This window comes from Stegostoma tigrinum, chromosome 15, assembly GCF_030684315.1.
Source record: "Stegostoma tigrinum isolate sSteTig4 chromosome 15, sSteTig4.hap1, whole genome shotgun sequence".
NCBI classification, from domain to species: Eukaryota; Metazoa; Chordata; class Chondrichthyes; order Orectolobiformes; family Stegostomatidae; genus Stegostoma; species Stegostoma tigrinum.
The window spans coordinates 44,338,051-44,361,027 of record NC_081368.1 but is presented as its reverse complement, the minus strand read 5'-3'; the positions used below and the strand labels follow the sequence as shown (position 1 = coordinate 44,361,027).

The following is a 22,977-nucleotide window of genomic DNA, read 5'->3' as shown; positions in this document are numbered from 1 at the left end:
AGAGTAAAGCTGGCAAAATGTATCACAACTTCTATTCTGATTGTTAAACTTTCTGAGTAAAGAAAACCAGCAGTAACAACAGATTAAAAAAAATTAACTGCACAAGGTTATTCACCTAAAATGATAAGGAGCCAACTGAAATAATTAAGTCTTTGAATGTATTGGTTGTCCTACCCCTGGCATCCCGGTAGTAAAACCAAACATTCAAGATGAAGACAACAGCTCTCAGTGCTTCCACCAGCCTATTTACTAGAAGGGCAGAGTTATTTGTTTATGCCCAAATTACTGAGAGATGGGTTGTACATTTGAATCCTGAATCTGAACAAAAAATGCTGCATTGGCCTTCAGATGAGATTTCAACCAAGGCCTTATCTTCCTGTTTGCTTGTTCTGGTGTATATTTCAATGTGAGCAGGGAGTTCAGGGTGTCACGGCCAATGTCCCTCCCTCAAAGAGTTACACAAAAAATAGATTAACTGGTTATTCATTTCATTGTTGCTTTAAGGATCCTGCCGTGGGTGAACAGTCACATATGCCTACATAACTACAAATGTGCTTCTATGTAATTAATTTTATGAGACATTTCTGGAAGTGTGATAGGCACTGTTCCTGCTAATCAGTGTATGTGCTTGGAAATTACTGCATACGCCTTATTCTGTTTTTTAGTACCATGTCAAAAATTGAAAGGGATCATACAGTGAGAAACTGGCCACTGACAACACTGAAGTTTTAAGGACAATGTTAGTAATAAGGTGCCTATATATCTTAGGAGACTGATTTAACAAAATATTTTAATTCAATTCTTCCCTCAGAAACCACCTACATTTATTATTTTATACAGTTTTAGTTAAAACAATCTGAAAATAACTGCATCATAATTACTGTTCAGTTAATTGTTTGTGAAAAAAATGTACAGCAAATGAGAAACAAAGCATTTAACACTGAATTTAGGTGTCAATGTGGATAATAATTATAAACACACAAGATTGAATCTGATGATATATTGGTTAAGTATTATTTGTGTCATGTTTCAAGGAAATTTTCTTTCCACAAGGAAGAGTGTGTTCTCTCATGCTATCAGTCCAGACTCATCTCATTAAGTATCTACCATGATCTATTGCGCATCTCTCATCTGATGCTAGCTAGATTTTGCAAGTCAGCAGAAGTGAATAAACTCATAATTGCCAGGATATCCCAGAATTGATCAGCATCCCTCATGCCAATGCCATCTTGGAACGCCTGCCATGAACTGGTCAAGATTTGGCAGTTCGGAGTTGACCCTCACCATGAACATTGTAACCCAGCATTTTTATGGCAAAGAGGCAGCAAAGCTGACACTGCAAACGCAATTGCACATTTTCACCCCAATTGCTGTCTAAGCACCAGTCCACATACTTAACCAATTTCTGATCACATACCATCTTAAAATCTTCTTAAGTAACTGGTACCCTGTCCCCAGTATCCACTGGAGCCCAGCATCTCATCATTGTTCACTGTTAGGCCATGACACACAGGAAAGCCTCCAAATGATGTGTCATATTAACTTGTTCTTACAGAAACCAAAGGCAGACAAAAACCAAACAAAACAGAAGCTGCATTACCCTCCAGCATGCAAACAAACTGCTGATATTGTACAGTCAATGAATGGTCACTGAACCCAGTTCTCGTCTAATAGAACTGGCTGCCAACTAAGACCTGTCTGATTTGTAGTGCCTGACGTACTCTGCCATGAATAAGGTTATGTTCCTCCTGCTCAATGTCTTTTTCTTCCTTGTCCTCAGAAGAAGACTGCTCCACCTCTCCCAGTTACTTAACATTCAGTATGTTGCTTCTTGGCATACTCTAGTTATGCTGAGGACAGCAAGTGAGAATTATGTGGCACATTCTGTCCAGAGTTGGGCCCTATCAGACCGGTCAAGGTAAAGCATAGATCTTGGATATCTTCAATCTACGCCACCACTGCACCTCACCTTATGGGGGAAAGGGTATTGAGGAGAAAGGACTATGGTTCTCTGTCTGTGATGCATATTGAGAAGCCTTTCAGCTGCACCCTCTTCACATAACAGAGCTCTGCAACCTTCTGCAGCAGGTTACTGCTGGTCCAGGGCTGGCTGATGTATTCATTTCTCCTCCATTTTTTTTCCATGGTGGCAACTGTGACAACCATATCCACTTTGACTAGGTTCATCGGTCACAGTGGCAATGATCATCTATCGGAAACATAAGGAACAGAAGAGATTCTTAGCAATGGGATTGGCCAACTGTCACATCCATGATAAGTGATGGCTGAATGTGCTCCTCCAAAGAGTGAGGCATGTTGCATTCAGATAAGGAGGACCCTTGGAATAAGCCATAATGCAACTTTGATTTGGGACTTTATTTTACCCAGTGCTCGACTGGTCATGGTGAAGATTGATAGTAGCAGAGGTCAAATGTTGGATAAACACTAGTAACCTTGTCCCAAGCCCCACATCACCCACAAAATTGCATAATTGCAAACAAAATAGGCTTCTACCATTCTTACCTTTCAGTTGGAGAGGTAACCAGTTTGTGTGGCCCTCTATCCTGTAGGAAGTCTTGAATTAACTGTGTGTGATGTGGCCCACTGGTGTCTCATTTAAGGTCACCTGTGGTTACTTCTGCTTCACAGAGTTTTCTGTCTGCAATTTGCAAGGACTAATGACATGGACGACATTGTCTTTGATCAGTATTTGAACTGTTAAAGCCCATCCCTGGCATATCGGACTGGATTGGAGCCTGCATTCTTGGCTAAAAAATGACGCGCTCAGCCCAAGCTTGGTGCAGCAGAATGTGGAAGCAAATGCAGGTCAAGCTGGACACTGTCAGTACCAGGCTTGGTCTGGTAGTCAGATTCACCCGCTTGACCAAACCTCCACATCTCTTTCTGCCTAGTGTTCCCTGGATAGTGTTTCTTCACAAAACCCTGGGCAAAAAAAACTGAAAGAACTGTAGATTGTGGAAATCTGAAACAAAATCAGAAATTGCTGGAAAAGGGTAATTGGATATGAAACTTTAACTCTGATTTCACTTCACAGATGCTGCCAGACATGCTGAGATTTTCCAGTAGTTTCTGACTTTGTTTCACAGAACCTCACCTGTGCTCAACCACCACATTAAACTGAATTTTCACATATCCATCTTACCACCTGGACCCTGTTACTATACCTTGGTGATGACCACCATCTTGCAAATGAAGTTGCAATGATGATTGTATCCTATCATTCCTCCTCCCGTAGCATCCCATGCTCTCTCATGCATTACCAGCTCTCCTCTTACATACTGAGATCCCCTCCATCCCCATCCATGTGCCCTCCACATCCCTGGCTACAGCCCACAATCCCTGCATTAATCCCTTACATCTCCCTCACTCCTCAGCCTATGCAGAGATGGATCACTTGACCATTACTGGTTCATCTGGATGTCTGGCTGTTGCTAAGCTCATGCTCTGTAAGACTGCACTTGACCATCTGCACTAGGACCCCCAAATGCTAGCAGCATCTCTTGATTCCCCTCAGGACTATTCCCCTTCAACTTTGAGACGTGACCATTTGGTTATAGAGATGCAGAACGTTTGCCATGCAGGAAGCTGGCACATTCTCCAGGTGTGAGTTTGATTTTGATCTGATTTATTGTTGTCACATGTCGTATCTGTTCACCCCCGACTGTTGACAAGGGTGACAAATTGCCTGGCTTTGTTTCTACAATCAAGTGCAAAACAATACAGAAGTACTGTGAGACTTTACATTGTTGTTCTTCAAGGGCAACATGTTGAAGACAAAACAAGGTAAGATGGGAATACCGTGAGCATCCAGGTAGTTGCTAAGCAAGCAAGTGCTAAGAGATGATGTGGCACCCCTGAGATGCAGCCTGGTCCAGTTTGCGAGATGGGTGCCTGTTCATGTGAGCTGTGACCTGTCAGTGATATTGCAATGAGAGCTGCAAGTGTGGCTTAAAGTGCAACATCACAGCACAGAGTCACATTGTAAGTGGATTAGGATGTATCAAAGGATGTGGACAGGTTGGCTATTGCCCCACCAACCCCCACCCTGCAAGCATCTGTGGATGTGGGTGGGAAAAGCAACTGCTCTGGGGCCTGTCTGAAATGTTGATGCTGGGTGTCCAGGTTGGCTGTCTGGAGGAACAATCGTGTTTACCAGGTGCACATTCTGACTTTTATTTTGTGAATTCTTGGCATTGAGAATTTGTATCATTCCTATCAGTTGCTTGGTAGCATAGGAACTTGCATATTAGTGTCAATGAGGGCAATATTAAGCAAAAAGCCCTATCGATAGGCATTTCACCGCTCCCTAACAACAATCTTGTCTCAATACCTGGCACGCTGTTGAAAATGTAATTTCATGCTCCCAATATTGAGAAAAGCCCCATTGGACTTCTCACTGAATTCTCTGAGATTCCTTGTCACTTCCCAAGTTGTTCAGGATCCAGTAGGATTCTGCCCGTAAAAACTAAAAAAAATTGTGACAGACGCTGTTACATGTAACAAGTCTGATATTGTTCAATTAACATGTGAACCAATTTCAGCACACAGCGAGGAACTTCCCCACATTCATGTTAGTTATAAATATTGCAAACCCAAACACCAGTAAATAGTTACTCATACATTCTTCTTTTACACTGCACCTGTTGGTGCATCATAGTTTCTCACGCCATTCTGTGCCTGAGAAATACATGCAGCTCCTTTGAATTTCTATGCCTCTGTCTTTAAGCTTTGCCGAATTTAAACATTCACATGTTGCTTTAAGGCTTGTTTGTTATTTCTCAATTGGGAATGAATTTAGGCGAAGAAATCTTCCATCCTTAGCAGGCTTAGACTACATGTAATTCCAGAAATGTAGCTTATCTTAACCAGCCCTCTAAATGGCCAAGAAAGCCTTTTGATTCAAAGACAGTTTGGGATGGACAATCAATGCTAGCTTTGTCAGTGATGCCAACATCCCACGATAACAAAAATAACAAAAAGACCAGCTTTCCTACAATTGGGAGTAATTTTGTAATTGTCTAACATAGAAATAAACAATAAGGTATATCTTATTTATGCATTAGAGGTCAATTATTTTCAATGTGTTATAGTGCACAGTTAATTCTTGTTTAGTATGGTTAACATAGAACAGTACAGCACAGAACAGGCCCTTCAGCCCACAATGTTGTGCCGACAAATCTCAGAAAGTTTATTAACTGCTTTTACTTATTTTAACTCATATTTAAGGAATATTTATGTGGTGCAGAACATTTGCACATGATTCATACTCTGCCAGGATGACAGCTGCACTATTGCAAATGAACATTGTGTTACAAAAGGAAAAATACTATATTGAAACACACTTTTTGTAATCTTTTGTCTTTGTTAAAGCCGCTCAATTTGTAATGCATGTATGCTCTTCTGGTGCACAGTTGTATGAACAAACTCTGTTTTCTTTTCATGGATGTACCTATTTTTGTACTCATTTTGTACGCTGTGTTTGTACAACCATTGCCCATTAAGGTTAGTAAGTTTTCCAACATTGTTTTATTGCCAAATGTCAGAACTGAATGATCTCATACACTAATTCTTCCCTCTTAAATCCCTGGTCTAATTTGGCACTTGTCAGAAAGAGTTAATTCAAAACATTGAGCTTTCCTCATGTTGAAGATGTAGGGTACTGTACTAAAATCTGATTTATCACTTGAATCATAGAATGCCTACAATGTGGAAGAAAGCCATTCGGCCCATCAAGTCCACACCAACCCTCCGAAGAACAGCCCACCTGGACCAAACCCCCTACCCTACCCTGTAACCCTGCATTTCCCATGGTCAATCCACCTAACCTGCACATCTTTGGATTTATTATATCTCTTCACTGGCTCCCAGGCTGTTTGTACTTTTTCCTGCCAAAATGTGCCAGTGTTAATATTTGCACACAATGTGTGAGGTTATGATCGTTGTCCACTGTTGTTTGATGCTGCAGTTCCTCAACTTCTAGTTCTTCTTCAGTCCTGCATTCATCACTACTGACACATGATGTAGGAGGGAAGGTCACGTGCTGGGAAAGTCAACGTGGACTCTTGTGGTCTGATAGCAGAACTGACTTCACATTGCATGTAGTTTATGGCGTTGATCATATGGTTCTTTGCTGCTGTTTTGCAGCTGTAACCATGAATGGGTTTATTTGAAGACACAAGCTTTCAGAATCTGGCTCCTTCCTCAGGTGTCAGTGAGAGGTGCCATCAGACACAATTTATAAGCAAAAGATCAAAGGGTCATAGAACTGATGCAAATGTGTTGAACAAACCTAAGATGGCTGTTAAATCTTCAATCGGTTAGAAAGGATTAATATGCAAATTCCAGAATGTCTTCCAAGTCACTGCCCTGAGATAACTAAGGGTTTTACCAGTATATCGGAGATGACATCTCAGGTCAGACAATGCATTTTAAGTGAGGGGGCCTTGTTTCGAATGACGCTGTGCATCAACACGGAGTTGGACTGGGAGCATGATGCCAAAAGCTGTGTCTTCAAATAAATTTGCTGGACTGTAGTGCCATACGATCTTTGACCTTGTCCACCCAAGTCCAACACTGGCACCTTCATGTATGTGGGTGGAGTGTCCCTGGAAAAGGATCATGAGTTCTGCCCGGCGTGCCTATGCTTCCGTGACTAGAGGGTACCTTAGGGACTACAGTGTACAGTAAATTCAGAAATTGTTGTGGTTTGTTTTATGGTTTGGTTTTTGATTATATTTTAGTGTTGCCCTGCGGTGCAATTAATATCAGAGCTGTCCTCAGAAAAAAAATGCTAGCTATGAGAATGAGAAACGCAATATATTTTGCAGCGTTTTTCAATGTACGTTGTTGCTTATTTCGAGAGATATTAAAATATGCTATAATTAAATTGTGGTGCGCTACCTCTGTAATGTTCAGGAGTGCATTAGCTCATGTAGGAAGGTAGCGCTCCACCCTCCAGGTCAGAAGGTGGCGCCGCTCTTGGCCTGCCCAGTGGGAGGATCGAACTCGTTGGCGTTGGCTGACTGACTGAAGCAATGTCGCCGAGGTGAAGGTACCGAGCTGTGGTCCGAATTGCGTGGCGGGTAGGGGAACTGTACGCCGGGAAACCTTATGGAGAAGCCGGCACCGAGAGGAAAAGGGAAGCCCGTGATAATATCCTTTAACATGGGGCAGATGAGCAAATTAGCGACTGGGTGTAACATAGGGCCGGGATCCTGGCAACTGAGGAACACAACAGAAACGAGCTGGGGCCCGGCCGGCTCAAAGAGCGGAGGCAGCGCTGGGCCCAGCCTGAATCTTCCTACCAGCAGCCCACTCATCGGTCCAGTGCACTTCTTCCACCACTGCAACCTGCCCACCACCTCTTAACCCTGTAAGATAGACAGTGGTTGCTGATCCGTGAAGTTTTTTTTAATTCGAGACTCTTTGGAGATTTTATCCTGAACGCATTGTGTTAGTTGTTAGAAACACTGTACTTCCAGAGTTTGCAGGAATGGTTTGTTTTGTTGCTGAGTTGGTGCTCTGCAATCTACCCTTTTGTGGTTTTGCTCTGCAGTGCTGATGCACGAGATCATTAGTTTGTGACGAAGACACTTCGTTGTCGTTTGTAAGCTTGCATATTTATTTCAAAGCTCTGCAGTTTTTGCGAAAGGCTTGTATTAATATAGTGTTGATATATGCATAGGTTAGTTAGGAATCTACATATGGTGTTAACCACGCCCACCCCCCACCCCATTGAATCCGAATGGCTCGCCTCTTGAGAGGACCAAAATGAACGGTGGTGGGCCGTTGCACTATGAGGTGCATCAGAGCTGAGCCTCATCCCAATTCCAACTCGTGTCAGTGTTTTTGATGGAATCATAACATAGCAAACGAGAGTAGGATTTCTGTTGTTTTCCTCTTTCAGCTTTTTTTATTCATTAACGTTGTGAATGTTGCTGGGTAGGCCAGCATTTATTGCCCATCTATTTTGCCCACGAAGCAGTTAAAATTCCAACACTTAGCTGTGGCTTTGGGGATGCGTGTAGTGTGCAGTGTCCTTCCTTAATGGACTTTAATGAACCTTATGGGTTTTTCCAACCATCAATAATAGTTTCATGAGTATCATTAGACTCTTAATTCCATTTTTTTCAGTTGCATGTGAGATCCCCGGGATATTACTTGGCTCTCCGGATTAATCCTGTGTCAAAGACACCACAAGACCATGACCTCCCCTTAAACAGAATTGTTTAAATTATTTGTTGTTCGTTCCAAGGTGTTAAAGCCAGTTGTAACTCTAGTTACCACTCATTTTGGATTGTCTAACCAAGCATGCACAGGCCTACTGATTTATGTAGCTTAACATAATCTCACATTGTGATCAATTGTTATGAAAATGAACTTGAATGTGTGATGATAACATTCTGACATTCTGATGCGGATAACAAATCGGACTATGAATTTATGGATTTGTTTCAGTCAGAATGTTGAAAATAAAAGTTTCTGAAATCATTACTCCAATACTACGATTGTTGCTACATTTACCACATTCCAAGCAGACCATTAGAAAGAAACAACTGGTTGTGGTTTAACCTAAGAGTCGTTGGGCGTCAGATGAGGGAAGAAGTTAAGGGGAGCCTTTCGTAGTAACCTCAGTTGGTGCAGGAATTGAACCCACATTTTTTGGTGTTAACTCTGTTTTGCAAACCAGTTGTCCAGCCAACTGGGCTAATCAACTTTATTTTTTTCTAAGACCCCTGTAGATTCCATTTCTCATCAGGCGTAAGTCTTCTTTACGCAACATGATTGCATTAGAAAGCCACATCAATAAGCCTTCAATTTGTACATAATGGTTCTGAAACCTCTTGGGTGTTTCGCTATTTTGACTTGCTGGAAGTATAGTAAAAGCTATCCAAACTGATCTCTCAGATCAGAAATGTAAATGACAAAAATAGGGGAAGGAAATTGAAGGAAAGAGTTTTTGGGATATATTCTGGAGTTATTCAAAACTCTAAAGGATACATGTTCAGGGAACTGCATTGTTAATAATTCTGAAGTCATAAATTTGATCATTAGGTTCAGTTTTCACTTTGTAAGAGAAGTCAGAACAGTTTGCGTTTAGCTATGTTATATATGATTTGGTGACTAGCTAGAATATGTTGTCCATGGAAAGTGGAAAATGGCAATAAATTTAGGATGATGGATATGGAGAAAAAGGGTTAAGGACTATGATCATCTATGTAAAAATCAAAAGAACTGCAGATGCTGTAAATCAGAAACAAGAGCAAAACTTCTGGAAATGCTCGGCAGGTCTGGCACATCTCTGAAGAGAAATCAGAGTAACATTGTGAATCTGGTGATTCTTACTCAGAACATTCTGAGGAACCTTCACCAGACCGAAACGTTAACTCTGATTTCTCTGAAGAGATGCTACCAGACCTGCTGAGCTTTTCCAGCAACTCCTGTTTTTGTTTCTGTTCATCGTGATGTTTTGAGCTTTGGTTCATTTGGATGGTCTGTAATTCTCTCTTTCAGATCTTGTTTGTGACAGTTTTTTTCTATTCAGTTCTCTATGTCATTCGTAAAATGCTGTAATCACGGCCAGGCATCTATTCAATTTTTGTTTGTAATTTCCGTGACCTTCTTTCATTTTTCTACTTCAGTCAAACCATTTTTGACTAAAATTCACTACACTTAATACTTGGTAAATCTTGCACCTCTAAGAGTAGCATTAATATTTTGCAAGTGGAGTGAGCATTTTTGTAATATACATCATGCTGTATGAAATACTTACTGAGTTAAAATCCAGGAGCTCCCTTCCAGTCAGCACTGTACATGGTCCGATGAGTGGTTCAAGAAAGCAGCTCACCACCACATCACCAAAAGCTATACAGAATAGGCAATAAATGTGGGCCTAGTAAGTGATGTCTGTATCCCACAAATGTATTATAAAAGTTGGATTGATAATATATTGTGAACCTGTTTACTGGCCTGTACAGATGTGGTTACAGTGATGATGCTGTCCCCTCTGAAGTTAGAATGACCCATGTTGAAACCTCACTCCTGGGCAGACTTCATACTCCTATGTTGACAATATTGTGTATTACTCAACAAATCCTGCATTCTAAGTATTTTTGTCTTTCTGGTATGATATTAAACTGAAGCTCTGTGTGCCTGTCAGTTGATCAAAAAAGATGAGTGTAATTCAGAAGAAATTGTGCTGTTGGCCTGAGCATCATTTATCCTGTCACTCGTATCACCAAAAATGGAGTAGTTGGTCATTTGTTTAATTATTGTTTGTGCAATTGAGAGAGAGAGACAGATTTTTAAAAGTACAAAAATAGCTTACTAGTTGCACTTTTATTCCCTTTAGAATGTTCAGTGAAGGAGGATATGGCATATCTTTCATTTGTTTGTCACAATATTGTAATTTCAAGAAAAGATTTTTTGGAATTGCACAGGCAATTTTATAATACTCAGTGTTTATCATTATGGTTGTGGGCAGTCTAACTGTACGTGATGCTTTGCATCCTTGTCACCAGTAACTTATTCTTAGTTCTCAGCTACAAGTGGGGAAATTGTTGTGCTATGATTGTTGTATTTAATGGTACGAGGAAACAACTGACACAAATTGAAGAAAGCTCAGTGAAAAATATTTGAGGTATGTACTTTGAGAAACTAAATTGATAAACAGACATACATACTTTTTTTCAGTATGAATTGCAATCAGACGCTAAAAATTATTGCATTTGTATTATAAGCAAGTAGTTTTATTTTAGCTAATAAACTTTTGTTTGAAAACAAAATTCACTGCATTACTATTAATGAGTTTAATGCTGAGTTCTTTAGTACAGTGAAGGACTTGCTAGTATTTAATTGTGAATCTTTTCTGGGACATACTTTTGAGCTTTGCAGTCATTACGAAATGAAGGGAAACATCCTTACTTTAAAATCAAGACAGTCATTGATGCTTGCATCTAGATTATACACACCCAGTTAGTAAAACCATTAATAGATTTGTGGAACAGAATAGGTGAAATCCTGAGTTTTTCATTCAGGTTGAGGTGATGAAAATGACAGATTATACTGGATAAAATTGAGTGACCTTTCTTAGTTGTCCTGTGGAATAATGCATGGTGCATTTGATGCTGTCATACTCCTTACATTACCTTGAACAATAAAATGATAAATATATTTTACTGAAAGAAAAATCGGCTGGTGTCCCGTACTTTATAATTGATTCTAACTGACTTTAGACATCAGTTTAAATTTATTCATATTGGAATTTGTCTATTTATAACAAAAAAAGGTAATCACATACAATGCTTTTATTTTAGTTTATGTTCAGATTTTCAGTTCAAAAGTGAATCCAAATTTTAAAAATAGCCTCAATTTTTGCCTTTATTTAAATTTGTTTCATTGCCTGTTTTTATTGGAATTTTACTTGTCACTTTGCTGAATTTTGATTGATATTACCCTTGTTTTGTCACTGTTTTGCACTTACAGAATTTAAGTAAGTGGAAGGGAATTTTCAGTTCAGGACCAACGAAGGCTCCAACCAAATTGCTGTATCCCTTGATTCAATTGGTGTCTTTGGTTCTCTGACTTTTCTTTCTCTGCTGCATCCAGCTTCAAATCTAATTTTTGTACATCTCTGTTTTCTTAAAGGAAAAATTTGGACATAGATATTCCCAATGACCAGCAATAATCAGTAATTTGATTACATTTATTTTTATCCTCCTTGATCTGAAATATATGGTTCCTTAATAACTTGAAAAGCTGTCAATGGTTCTGAGCTGAAAGATGGGCTGAAAGTACCCAGAGTTTTGTATCTTATGGAAAATAAAGGTGAATATGAGTAAGTATGTGCATGTTTTCATTTGGCTTTGTTTGCTGTAATTTTTTCAAGTTGAGCTACTGTTCAAACAATGTCATAATTTTACCTCTTGTTCAGGTATGACTGTTTGAGTGCCTGTACACATGAATCTTTTCAATGTGTTTGTGAGATCCAGATTTAGAAGGAAATCCCTTTTACTGACTAAACCATGTTTTGTGTAAGAAACCTCTGTTAACGAGAGACGGGGTATAAGTGAACACCATTTCCATATACTTGTTCAGATAGACTGGAGTCTACTTGTTCTGACATTGCCAAGATGTCTCTAAGGTGCTGTGCAAATGAATGTCCTTGCTTCAGTAAACACACACCAATTTAAGAAAAGGTGTTAAAGTTGTGGCATTGCCTATCCCCAGAGTACTAGGCATGTTTGGGCAATGGATAAATTGCTGAATTGTTAGACAAGAGTCAAGTTATGTGGGTGTAGGATACAGTAGTGGATCTCATGAGCTGAACCTATTCATCATTATTGAATAATGGATCAGACAATAGAGACAATTATGACCTCTGACCGCTCTTACTTGCATTATCAGGTTCATGTTTTCTGAGGTGTGTACCTCTAGAAATTCAACTTCTGTTATTTTGCTGCCTCCAAACAATTTTATTCCTGATGCTGAACTCTAGTGTGGGCTGTCTGCAAGTTTATTCTGCCCTGCACCCTCCATAACTCTTCCACCACGTAACCACTCCCCACCAAACTTGTTTGCAATGTTCAGAATACATCTTGACAAGTTTTTGTTTTCCTGTAGACTGAGTCTGTGCCAATTATGTTGTAATCAGAACTGACGGCAACTTCTGCTTTTATCCTTTTTTAATAAAAACAAAAATGATGCAAAGTATTAGGCAAATTAGAATACAGCCACTTCTAATTGTTAGAAATAGCAGAATCCTCTACTGCCATTCTTTTACCTTGTCATTAATAGATGATGGTAGATTTTGGATTATTGCAAGTTAATTCACTGAAGTTTATTATAGGTTTGGTGAAGGGAAAGAGGATTAGCCAGTGTTGTTAGTTGTGGGATTTGTTATTTAGAGGATCACAGATTTCAAACTATCTCTATTTATATTTTTAAACAAGCACTGTATTTGATTAAAGTCCAATGAGGTTTGTGATTTCAGGGTATATTTCCTCTTAAATTTGAACATTGCACATAATCAATTAATGTCATTTTGATCTAGAGGCAAAAATCTATCCCTTACCAATCTAACCTGTATGTAATTTCAGTTCCATGCCAAAATGGATAATGTGTAAGTCTCAAGTCCACAAGTGTATTAGCCACTCAGCTGTATGAAACAAATGCCAGTATCATGATAAGGTGACAATCTGCCACCAGCTTCGTAACTATGGCGAGAAGTAAAGGTCAGACCTGATAGCAGTGCTCAAATCCAAGAAGGAATTAAATGTAATCTTGTATTGAACTGGTCCTGGCCACATCCTTTCTTGCAAGTAAAATAATCCATTCATACAAAATATACTAGTTTGAATGACCAGAATTCCACATGGCATACTGTGTTTTACTGTCTCTAATAAATTTGTTACTGTTTATCTTTCAAATGACGAAAGGGTAATTGTAGTCAATTGCAATATTACGTGCATCAAGGGCCTGTTTCCACGCTGTAGGGATTCTTTGATTCTATGATCTATGTTTTGTCGGTTGCAAACAATTCCAATGACTTGTGTTAATATTGTCTGACTACTTGGACTACAGTTGTCCGATGGACTGAAAATGCCACACTTCCTGCTGACTGTATCAGACTCTTGCGATATGTGCTGAGTGCAGATAAGGAGGAAGACAAGATTGCTTTCTGTATAATAGTGAAAATATGTTTCATTTATTGAATTCCATTAACAATAAATTATACAGCAACTTCAAGAAACAAAGTGTTCCAAACCTCAGATGCAAGAGTTCTTACAGATATTGAGATACTAATAGAAAAGTTAAGGGAGGTGACCAAAGTAAACTTTAAATAATTAAATTTTGAGGAATTTGGGAGGAGAGGAGAGAGATTTGGCGATGAGATCCGAAAGGAAGGTTCTGGAATGCAAAGATTTTGCATCTGAAGAATCTTAGACAGCTACAAAAAAATCCACTACAAATGAGACATGAGACGATGCGTACATGGGGTGGGGAAACCCATTCCTGACAGTGATCAGGAGGTGGAGGCATAGTGATAATGTCACTGGGCTAGTAATCCAGAGACCCAGATTTGTGTGTTCACATCCGGTCATGACATGCTTTGCCCAACTTCAGAGTTACGTAATATTGGGAAAGGTGATGAAGCAATTTCTCATTTTAGATACGAGTTATGTGCAGTTGGTAATGTTCTTGTGTTCCGTTGATAAGATCTGATATGACGTTAGGATAGATGTAGGAGAACACAGGAACAGTGGTAGGCTATTCAGAACTTTGGGTTTGTTCTACCATTCAGTAAAATCATGTCTTATTTATACTTCAGCTGTATTTGCGTGCTTTTGTTCTGTGTCCTTTGATTTCCCTGCCTGACAAAACTGTTAATCATAATCTTCTAAATCTCAATTGACCCAGCATCCGTAGTTTTTGAGAGAGCAAGTTCAGTATTCCATTATGCACACTGTCCTGACTTTTCCTACCAGAGAGAGTAGCATATTCCAAACGTATTGAGTCAAGTTATCATTTTAATCATCTCATCTAAACTCCAATACAAAACAAGAATGTGAAACTTGTTCTTTAAATTAGTTCCTTTAAACTCTGGTGCCTGTCTACATTTAACCCTTCCCAGAGCATTAGAACTTTTTATGCCCAGAACTGAACATACAAACCAGGTGGGGCCTCATGACAACTGAATACGACTATATATAACAAATGCATCATTTCTGCACTTCTGACTTAGTGTTTCCCATTCTGAATATGAGTGTAATAGGAATATCATGTCACTGAACTAATAGCCCAGAGGTCTGAACTAATGATTCAGATATGTGATCCTATCATAGTAGCTGGGAATTCAATTAATTAAGTAAATTGTGGAATAAGAGCCTAGATTCAGCAATGTTGACCGTGATTGCTGGGTTTTCTTAGAAATCTATTTGTTCACTGATGCTCTTTGACAAAAAGAACATTGTCATCTTTGTTAAATAATAATACCAGATGGCCCATTCAGCAACAGCCTGGATATAAAATATGAAAAAGGTACTCTACGAATGTTTGATCCTTATAATTCCAAGAACTCCTGGATGTACCACAAATGAGAGCGAAAGGCTGATACTACCATACAGAATCATACCTGCTCCCGCTCCTTCGCCAGCTGGTCCAGCCCACTAAAGGTGTTGGTGCAGTCATACAGTCAGTGGTGTAGTGGTCCTGACATTTAACTCACAAGGCGTGACTCCAGAGCCCAATTGGTTTCATGGCATCAGGCCAAACATGGGTAAGGAAGCCGCTTCCTTATTACAACCTGGCATCCTTCCTTAGCTAATGAGTTAATACTTCTCTATATTGAATACCTTAGAAGAAACATATAACAAGGGCACAGAATAAACTTTGGATAAGGACTTGAAGCTCGTCACCAAGAGTGGCTGAATAGCATCACTGACTGCATATGTAAATGTGTAGTTCTGCCACATTCTGTCATGAATGGTGGTGAACAGTTAAACAACTAATGGAAAGCAGCGATGCAACAAAATTAAAAATATAAAAATCCTTGTTGGCATCTGTAAGAAAGCGCCTGCAAAGGTCTGAAACATTTGCAACAAATTCCTACTAGAAGTGTGGAGATTATCTGTTACTGTCTCCTGCTGAGCTCCCACAATCACAGAAGCTAGTGGTCAAGCCATCTTAATTCCATCCATGGAATATCAAGAAACAGTTGAGAGCTCTGGATACATGAAAGGCAAATGAGCCCTGACAACAGTGCTGAAGACATGTGCTACAGAACTATCTGCACTGTAACCAAGCTATTTCAGTACAATTACAATAACAACTACTAAAAAACTGGAAGGTTTTTCCAGGTATTCCCTGTCTTCACAAGGCCAGACAAATAATATCCATTCAATTTGGAAACTGTCAGTCTATCTCAATGTCAGCAAGTTTTAACGTGCCATTGATAACACTACTGAGTATTTGCTCATTAATCTTCATCAGTTTGTTCCTACAGTCTTCGCAGAAATACGGATAAAAAAGCCGATTTCCAGAAGGAAGATTGAAGTGACTGCCCTTTACATCAAGCAGCATTTGACTGACTGGGCCCTCAAGGGACCCGTGTAAAGTTTAGTTCACTAGAAAGGAAACTATTCCTTGGCTGCCATCATTCCTGACTCAAAGGAGGATGGCACTAGTTTATGGGGGACAATTACCTGTGTATCAAGACCTCATTGAAGGAATTCCTCCAGGGCAGTGTCCTCAGTCTAACAATTCTCATCTAGTTTGTCGTTAGAAGTGAAAATGCTCACCAGTGAATACAATTTTTTCTGCCTCCTGTTGTGATGAGAGTATTGCTGGCTAGGCCAGAATTATTGTCCATCCATAATTACAGTTGAGTCGGTGTCAATGAGTTGCTTTCTGTCCAAAGTCTAGAATAAGAGGTTAGATTCAGTAATGTTGACCACAGTTGTTGGGTTATGTCGTAAATCTATCTATTTGCTTGTGTCCTTATGTACTGACTATGAGCTTGTGGCAAGTTCAGCTGACTTTCGTGTGTCTAGTTGCTTTTTTTTCTGCCACACTGCAATTTTAATCAAAAATATCTGCTTTAAGTGTTACATTTTAAAAAAAAGACTTGTATGAAACTTGAAATGGGTTGACTGTGTTTGATGACTTTAGTTATGAAGTACCACATTGTGCATTTGTTGAGGTAACATTTTGTAGATAAGCTATATAGACTACATAAATTAGCACATTAGTTAATTTAATGTTCCAGCTATCTGTGACAAATTGAAATGTACCATACATCTGAACAGCATTCAGAACTCTGAAGAGCCATGACTGAATATGTTTTTCTTCTGAATTTCTCCAGCAATTTCTGTTTTTGTCCATTATCCATTTTGGCTTAATTTGTTTCCTGTTAGCAAGGTAGCATGAATCTAAGCCAATAGGCTACTTTCTGTAGCGTGAGCTTTTATTTTACACAGTAATGTTTCATAGAATCATGGAATCTCTACAGTGTGGAAACAGACCCTTCAGCCCAACAAGTCCACACCGACCCTCAGAGCATCCCAACCGGACCCCCCCCCCCCCAATAACCCACCTAATCTACGCATCCCTGAACATTATGGGCAATTTAACATGGCCAATCCACCTAACCTGCACATCTTTGGACTGGGGAAAGAAACTAGAGGAAACCCATACAGACCCAGGGAAAAGGTGCAAACTCCACACAGACAGTCACCCAAGGATGGAATCGAACGTGTGTTCCTGGCGCTGTGAGGCAGCAGTGCTAACCATTGAGCCACTGTGCTACCCCATTTTGTAGCATCTTATCAAATGCCTCCCAGAAATTTAAGCACAGCACATCCCCCAGTTCCCTTTGATCCACAGCACTTTACTTTTTCAAATAACTCAACTTGATTTCTCTTTCATGAAACGTGTTCAATTCATCTGCCATCACCTTATTTCCTTAGAATGAGTGTCTAGGAATTAATACAGGGCAAACACACACTTTTTTTTTAAACTCTTCCCTTTTAGATATTGTTAGAAACTCCTGCCCTGTGTTTATATATATTTTCGCCTTTAAGGAGTGTAATTTTTCCACATTTTATTTGTCTCTTAATTTTTTTTCTGGTTTATCTTTTGTCAAAACTTTTGACCTGCAATCTCTTTTTACACAGTTACTACTCAATTGTCTATGGATGGTGGGCTTTCTGCTTAGAATTTTACTTTCTGTTTGGAATGTAATTGTTCTGTGTATTCTGAAATATCCCTTGAAACTTCTGCCACTGCATCTCTATTATCTGATGTCTTAACTAACTGAATATATGAAATAGGAGTGGAAATACATCTTTCAATTCGTCAAGCCTGTTCAGCTATGATCTTACTGAATGGCAGATCTGTTTGTGTTTTCACTTTCACATTCCCATTTTAATCCTCAAAAACATAAAACCAATGGTACTTTATTTAAACATGTACAGCATTCAGAACAAAAGTGAATTCTTGGCGCAAATAAAGGTCTAATCTTGTATCCATAATGGAGCCACGATTATAAGATCAAAATGTAGGAGTGTGTGACTGTTTGAAACTACAGGAAGTATGGTGGTGGTAGCCATTTTAGTACAGAATGGGATAAGTATGATGGGACAAAATTACCTTGGATTGTAAGATGTAGAACCAGTGTTGATGGAGGTAATAAATTACAAGGGGAAGAAGATATTGGTGGGAGTAGTCTGTTGACCCCCTAACAGTAGCTGCATTGTAGAACAGAGAAATTAGCAGATAATGAGACAAGTAAAAAGAAGGCAGTACATTAGTTAAGGGTGACTTGATCTTTGTAAATTTAGAAAATCAAATTGCCAGCGGTATATTCAGGACAGTTTTATAAAACAACACGTTGTAAGTCCTATCAGGGATTAGGCTATTTTGGATCTGGTGAAGTGTAGTGAGCTTTAATAAATGATCGGAGTGAAATATCCCCTGGGAAGCAATGACCATAACATGGTAGTAAGCATTCAGTTTTGAAGTGAGATACATGCTTCAGGGGAAAAAGAAACTTTGCTTAACATAAATAAGGGTAATTGCAAAGGAATGAGGGCAGAGTTAGCTGAGCTAGACTGGGAAATAAGACTAGCTGAAAGTTGGTGGAAGAACAATGGCAGCATTTATGAAAATAGTTAATCATGAACAGCAAAGAAATAAAAAATAAAGTTTCCATAATTCTGTGGGTTATAGGGGGATGGGTCTGGGTGGGATGCTCCAAGGGGCGAAGTGGACTTGTTGGGCCGAAGGGCCTCTTTCCACACTGTAGCGAATCTAATCTAATCTACTGGACCATAGGGCTGCTGTCTCATTGGAGAGAGATGATTGGTCGTTTAACATGACAGCCACCATACCTCAAGCGAGGGGAGAGGTTGAGAATAGAGCCCTTTATGGTAACCACAGTCGGTGCAGGAATTGAACCACATTGTCGATGTCACTCTGAATTGTAGACCATCCACCAAGCCAACTGAACTAATAGACTACCCGGCATACTTAAGTGAGGAAGAAGGATTCTAAGAAGGGGATAAACCATGGTCAATCAAGAAAGTTAAGGATACCGTCAGATTGATAGCATTAACCTACCAAGGTAACATCCTAATTCAAAAAGGGAGAGAGACAGTGAACATAATCATAAGGCAGTTATTTTAACTTGTCATTGGAAAAGTGTTAGAGTCTATTACAAAGGATGCCATTGAACTGAGTTTAGAAAAGACAATACAGTAATCGTGGGAGAAATTTGGTTTAGATGCAATTGTGGTAAATTTAAATAGGGAATTACAAAGGAATAAGCGCATAGTTGACTGGATTGGGAGAAGAGTTTAGCAGCAACGATGGTTGAGGCAGTGTGGCAGATGTTTAAGAAAGCAGTTTGTGGTCCACAATGACGATAGAACCCAATGATAAAAAATGACTCATGAAAGAGATAAGCCAACTGTGGTTCATCAAGGAATGTAAGGAAAGCATCCCGTTGAAAGAAAAATAAATTCAATGTGACAACAATAAGTAGAAAGCCAGAGTCGAAAGATGACCACAAAAGAGCAAGAATATGAATTTTGAGGATAAACTTGCAAGTAACATCAAGATGGACAGCAAATGCTTCTTTAAATGTACAAAAAGGAAAGCAAAAGTTCAGATGAAGAGTTAGGTTAAAGAGGAAATTTTTAGGATAAAACTTGTATCCAGTGGAGTATCACAAGTATCCGTGCTGAATCCACAATTATTTATAATGTGTGTTAATGTCTTGGATGAGGAAAGTGAATGTACTATAGCCTAGTTCGCAGATGGCACAAAAACAAGTGGTGAGGCTGACATGGTCGAGGAATACAGACAGGTCAAGTTAGTAGTCAAAAACAAGGCAGATGGAATGTGATGTGGGGAAATCTGAGGTTATGTACTTTGGCAAGAAGAATAGAAGAGTTGAATCTTATTTAAATAGAGAGAGACTGAGAAAGCTACAGCACAGGGATTCGAGAGTCTATGTGCATAATTCTCAAAAAGCTGGCACAAGTTCAGGTAGTGGGGAAGGCAAATGGAACGTTGGCTTAAAAGGGAATGGAATATAAAAGTAGGGAAGTCTCTGAAACTGAGTCAGTATCACACTACAGCTGCAATATTACCATTCAGCTTTTCACAGTTAATATGCTTTTTCCTTAAGTTGATGCTTCCCCTAACTGCTTTAGTTAACCACGTAAAGCGCATCATCCTTTTCAGAATTTTTTTTATCGTTTGAGTGTACTTAAATATTCCCTTAAATGTCTGTGTATCTGTATTGAGCTATTTCCTAACCTAGTATGCCAGTTAACTTCAGCTAGCATAGATATCATGCTCACCTCTAATTAAACTTAGAATTCTAGTTTTAAACAGGCTTCTGTCTTTCAGACTGGATGTGGAATTTAATCATATTGTGGTCCTACTACCAAGATGACTTTAATTCTGAGATCTTAATTAAAAAGTTAATCCTTATGCATTACTCAGTACTAAGTTTTTAAAAAAAACTTGCGAAGTTTATTCCAAAACATACCACTGCAAAAATATTCTGTAAACTCATCCGGTCTTCCTTGCCAGTCTGACTTATCCAATTTGTATGTAGGTTGAAAACCTCCATGGTTATCATTGTACCTTTCTGCTGAGCTCATATTATTTCTTCCTTTATACTCTTTCCCCACTATGTGGCTACTGTTAGATGTGCTGTACCCCACTCCCACAAATCGCTTCTTGCCATTCTCATTTTTTTAATCAACCCACATCTGTATCCTGGTTTCCTGATGCTGGCAATCCTCTTCATAATGCGAATGCAATCATTACGTCTATAAATTATTATTCTATATTGTGATGTGGGTGTTGCTGGCTAGGTGAACATTTATTGCCTGTCCCTAGTTGCACTTAATGATCATAGATCATAGTAGGATCAGCCATGATAATAGAATTGCTACAGTGTGAAAACAGGCCCTTCGGCCCAACAAGTCCGCACCGACAACCAGAGCATCCCACCTAGACCCATTCCCCTAATCTACACAGCCCTGAACACTCTCAGCAATTTAGCATGGCCAATCCACCGACCTGCAATTTGGATTGTGAGAGGAAACCCACGCAGCGATGGGGAGAATGTGCAAACTCCACACAGACAGTCACCTGAGGGTGGAATTGAACCCGGGTCCCTGGTGCTGTGGGGCAGCAGTGCTCACTGCTGAGCCACTGTGCTGCCATTCTGGTGAGCTGCTGTCTTGAACCGCTGAAGTCCATATGTTATATCTAGACTCTCAATGCTTTTAGGAAAGGAATTCCGGGATTTTGTTCCAACAAGACTGAATGAATGACAATACATTTTCAAGTCAGAATGGTGAGTGGCTGAGAGAGATGTTTTTTTAAAAGTGATAGTGGTGGTGAGTTTGTAATGTACTGCCTAAAGATCTTTGAAGGTTGCGCCATGTGGGAGACCCCAGGATCAGAGAGCGTAATTTCTGTCGAGACTGCATTATTAAGTATAATAAAACCCGTCTGATACTTTTAATCAGTAACAGAAATGAATGGTTTCGAGGAAAAGGCAGGAAAGTGGAGTTGAATATTATCAGATTACTGAATGGTGGAGTTTACTTGATGGGCCAAATGGCCGGCTTCTGCTTCTGTGTGTTGGGTCTTAAAACTGCTCTTTGGACTGAACTTTTGGTCACTCAGGCAGTGGGAGAAAATCAAGGAAATTCCTAGCCAGTGAATGATAATGATAGGACTTTAAACCTTTTTAAGATTTACAACAGGTTGACAACGGAAACAGCTAATGTGACAAAATAAAAGACAGATTCAATATAGACTTTGAAAAGAGAATTGAATGATTATTTGAAACAAAAATTGACGTGCATCTTTATAGAAAAGGCAGATAAATGGCATTAAGTGAGATAATCACTGGGGGGCAAGTGCAGACTCAATATACCGAACAGCACAAAAGGCAATTAAGACAGTTCTGATTCTGAAAATATGTTGCGTTCTAGGTTATTGGCTATTTCCATTAATTATACAATTTAGGTTTATTTTGGTAGGACAGGGCACATGGTACATATCTCCAAAGAAAACTTGACAAAATATAAGTTGTAGAAAATTGTATGAATATTAAGATTCCTTTATATCGTGTTTGGATATTCCTAAAACAAGATATTGTATATAAACTATAAAGCTTCAAGGTAATAACTTGAAATATAAGCAATCTTAAACACAGTAATGTAAAATACTTAGACTTTGGTATTGTGGAACACAAAGACGGTCTTGTGTTCTGTGTACTGTGTAATATAATTATACTTTGTAGAGCAAAATGAACTAACGGCTTCGTTTCCTTGTTATTACTTTCATCTTGTTCTTATCTGTTCCTGAAACTTTTGAACTTTCTGTTGATCAAATGGGGCGTCCTATGTCACTTAAATAGACAGTAAGGCTTCAGTTTCAGTGTCTATGTTGCAAGAACTACCTGTAGCACTGCACTCCTTTGACTCTCCATTAAAATGGCAACCTACATTATAAATTAAATTTGTTTTGTACTTTTTAATGACCTAAAGCGCTTCATAGACAATTACTTGCTTTTGAATTGTCTAATACAGAGCTCTTACTACAGCTCACCTGGTACTGCAGAATCTTTTAAGCCCATTGGGAGGACAGTTAGAGCTTCAGCTTAGTCTCCTCTAAAAGATGTTTCGTGCTGATATCGTTCTATTTCTGTACTGGTTATGTGCTGAAGTAGGATTCAAACTCAACTCTTGTTTATGACTGAGATTGAAAGATCCTGAGGTATCTTGTTTCTCAAGATAAATTATTTGCCTTCCCTCTCTGAAGCTGACTTATTTGCATTTCAGAATTTATTTTGCTGTATTCCAGCAGATTTTTGGTATTTTGTTGCAAATAGCTTTGTTCTTCCTTGTATAAGGCCTGTCTTCTGTC

The 22,977-nt window shown here is 39.2% G+C and overlaps 1 protein-coding gene across 6 annotated transcripts in view; it reads left to right on the top strand.

Annotated features, from left to right (window-relative positions):
* Nucleotides 1-6,992: 6,992 nt before the first annotated feature.
* The window catches only part of ocrl (OCRL inositol polyphosphate-5-phosphatase), a 101,995-nt gene continuing 86,010 nt past the window's right edge, over nt 6,993-22,977 (top strand). For 2 of the 6 annotated variants that reach the window (XM_059651451.1, XM_059651449.1), the window contains exons 1-2: nt 7,026-7,173; nt 11,778-11,857. In XM_059651451.1, the coding sequence (XP_059507434.1) occupies nt 7,132-7,173; nt 11,778-11,857 (122 nt within the window). In that variant the 5' untranslated portion in view covers nt 7,026-7,131. Of the gene's footprint in view, nt 7,174-7,236; nt 7,394-11,776; nt 11,858-22,977 lie in introns of those variants that run through there. The other 4 variants (XM_059651450.1, XM_059651453.1, XM_059651454.1 and 1 more) reach the window with 4 other exon arrangements.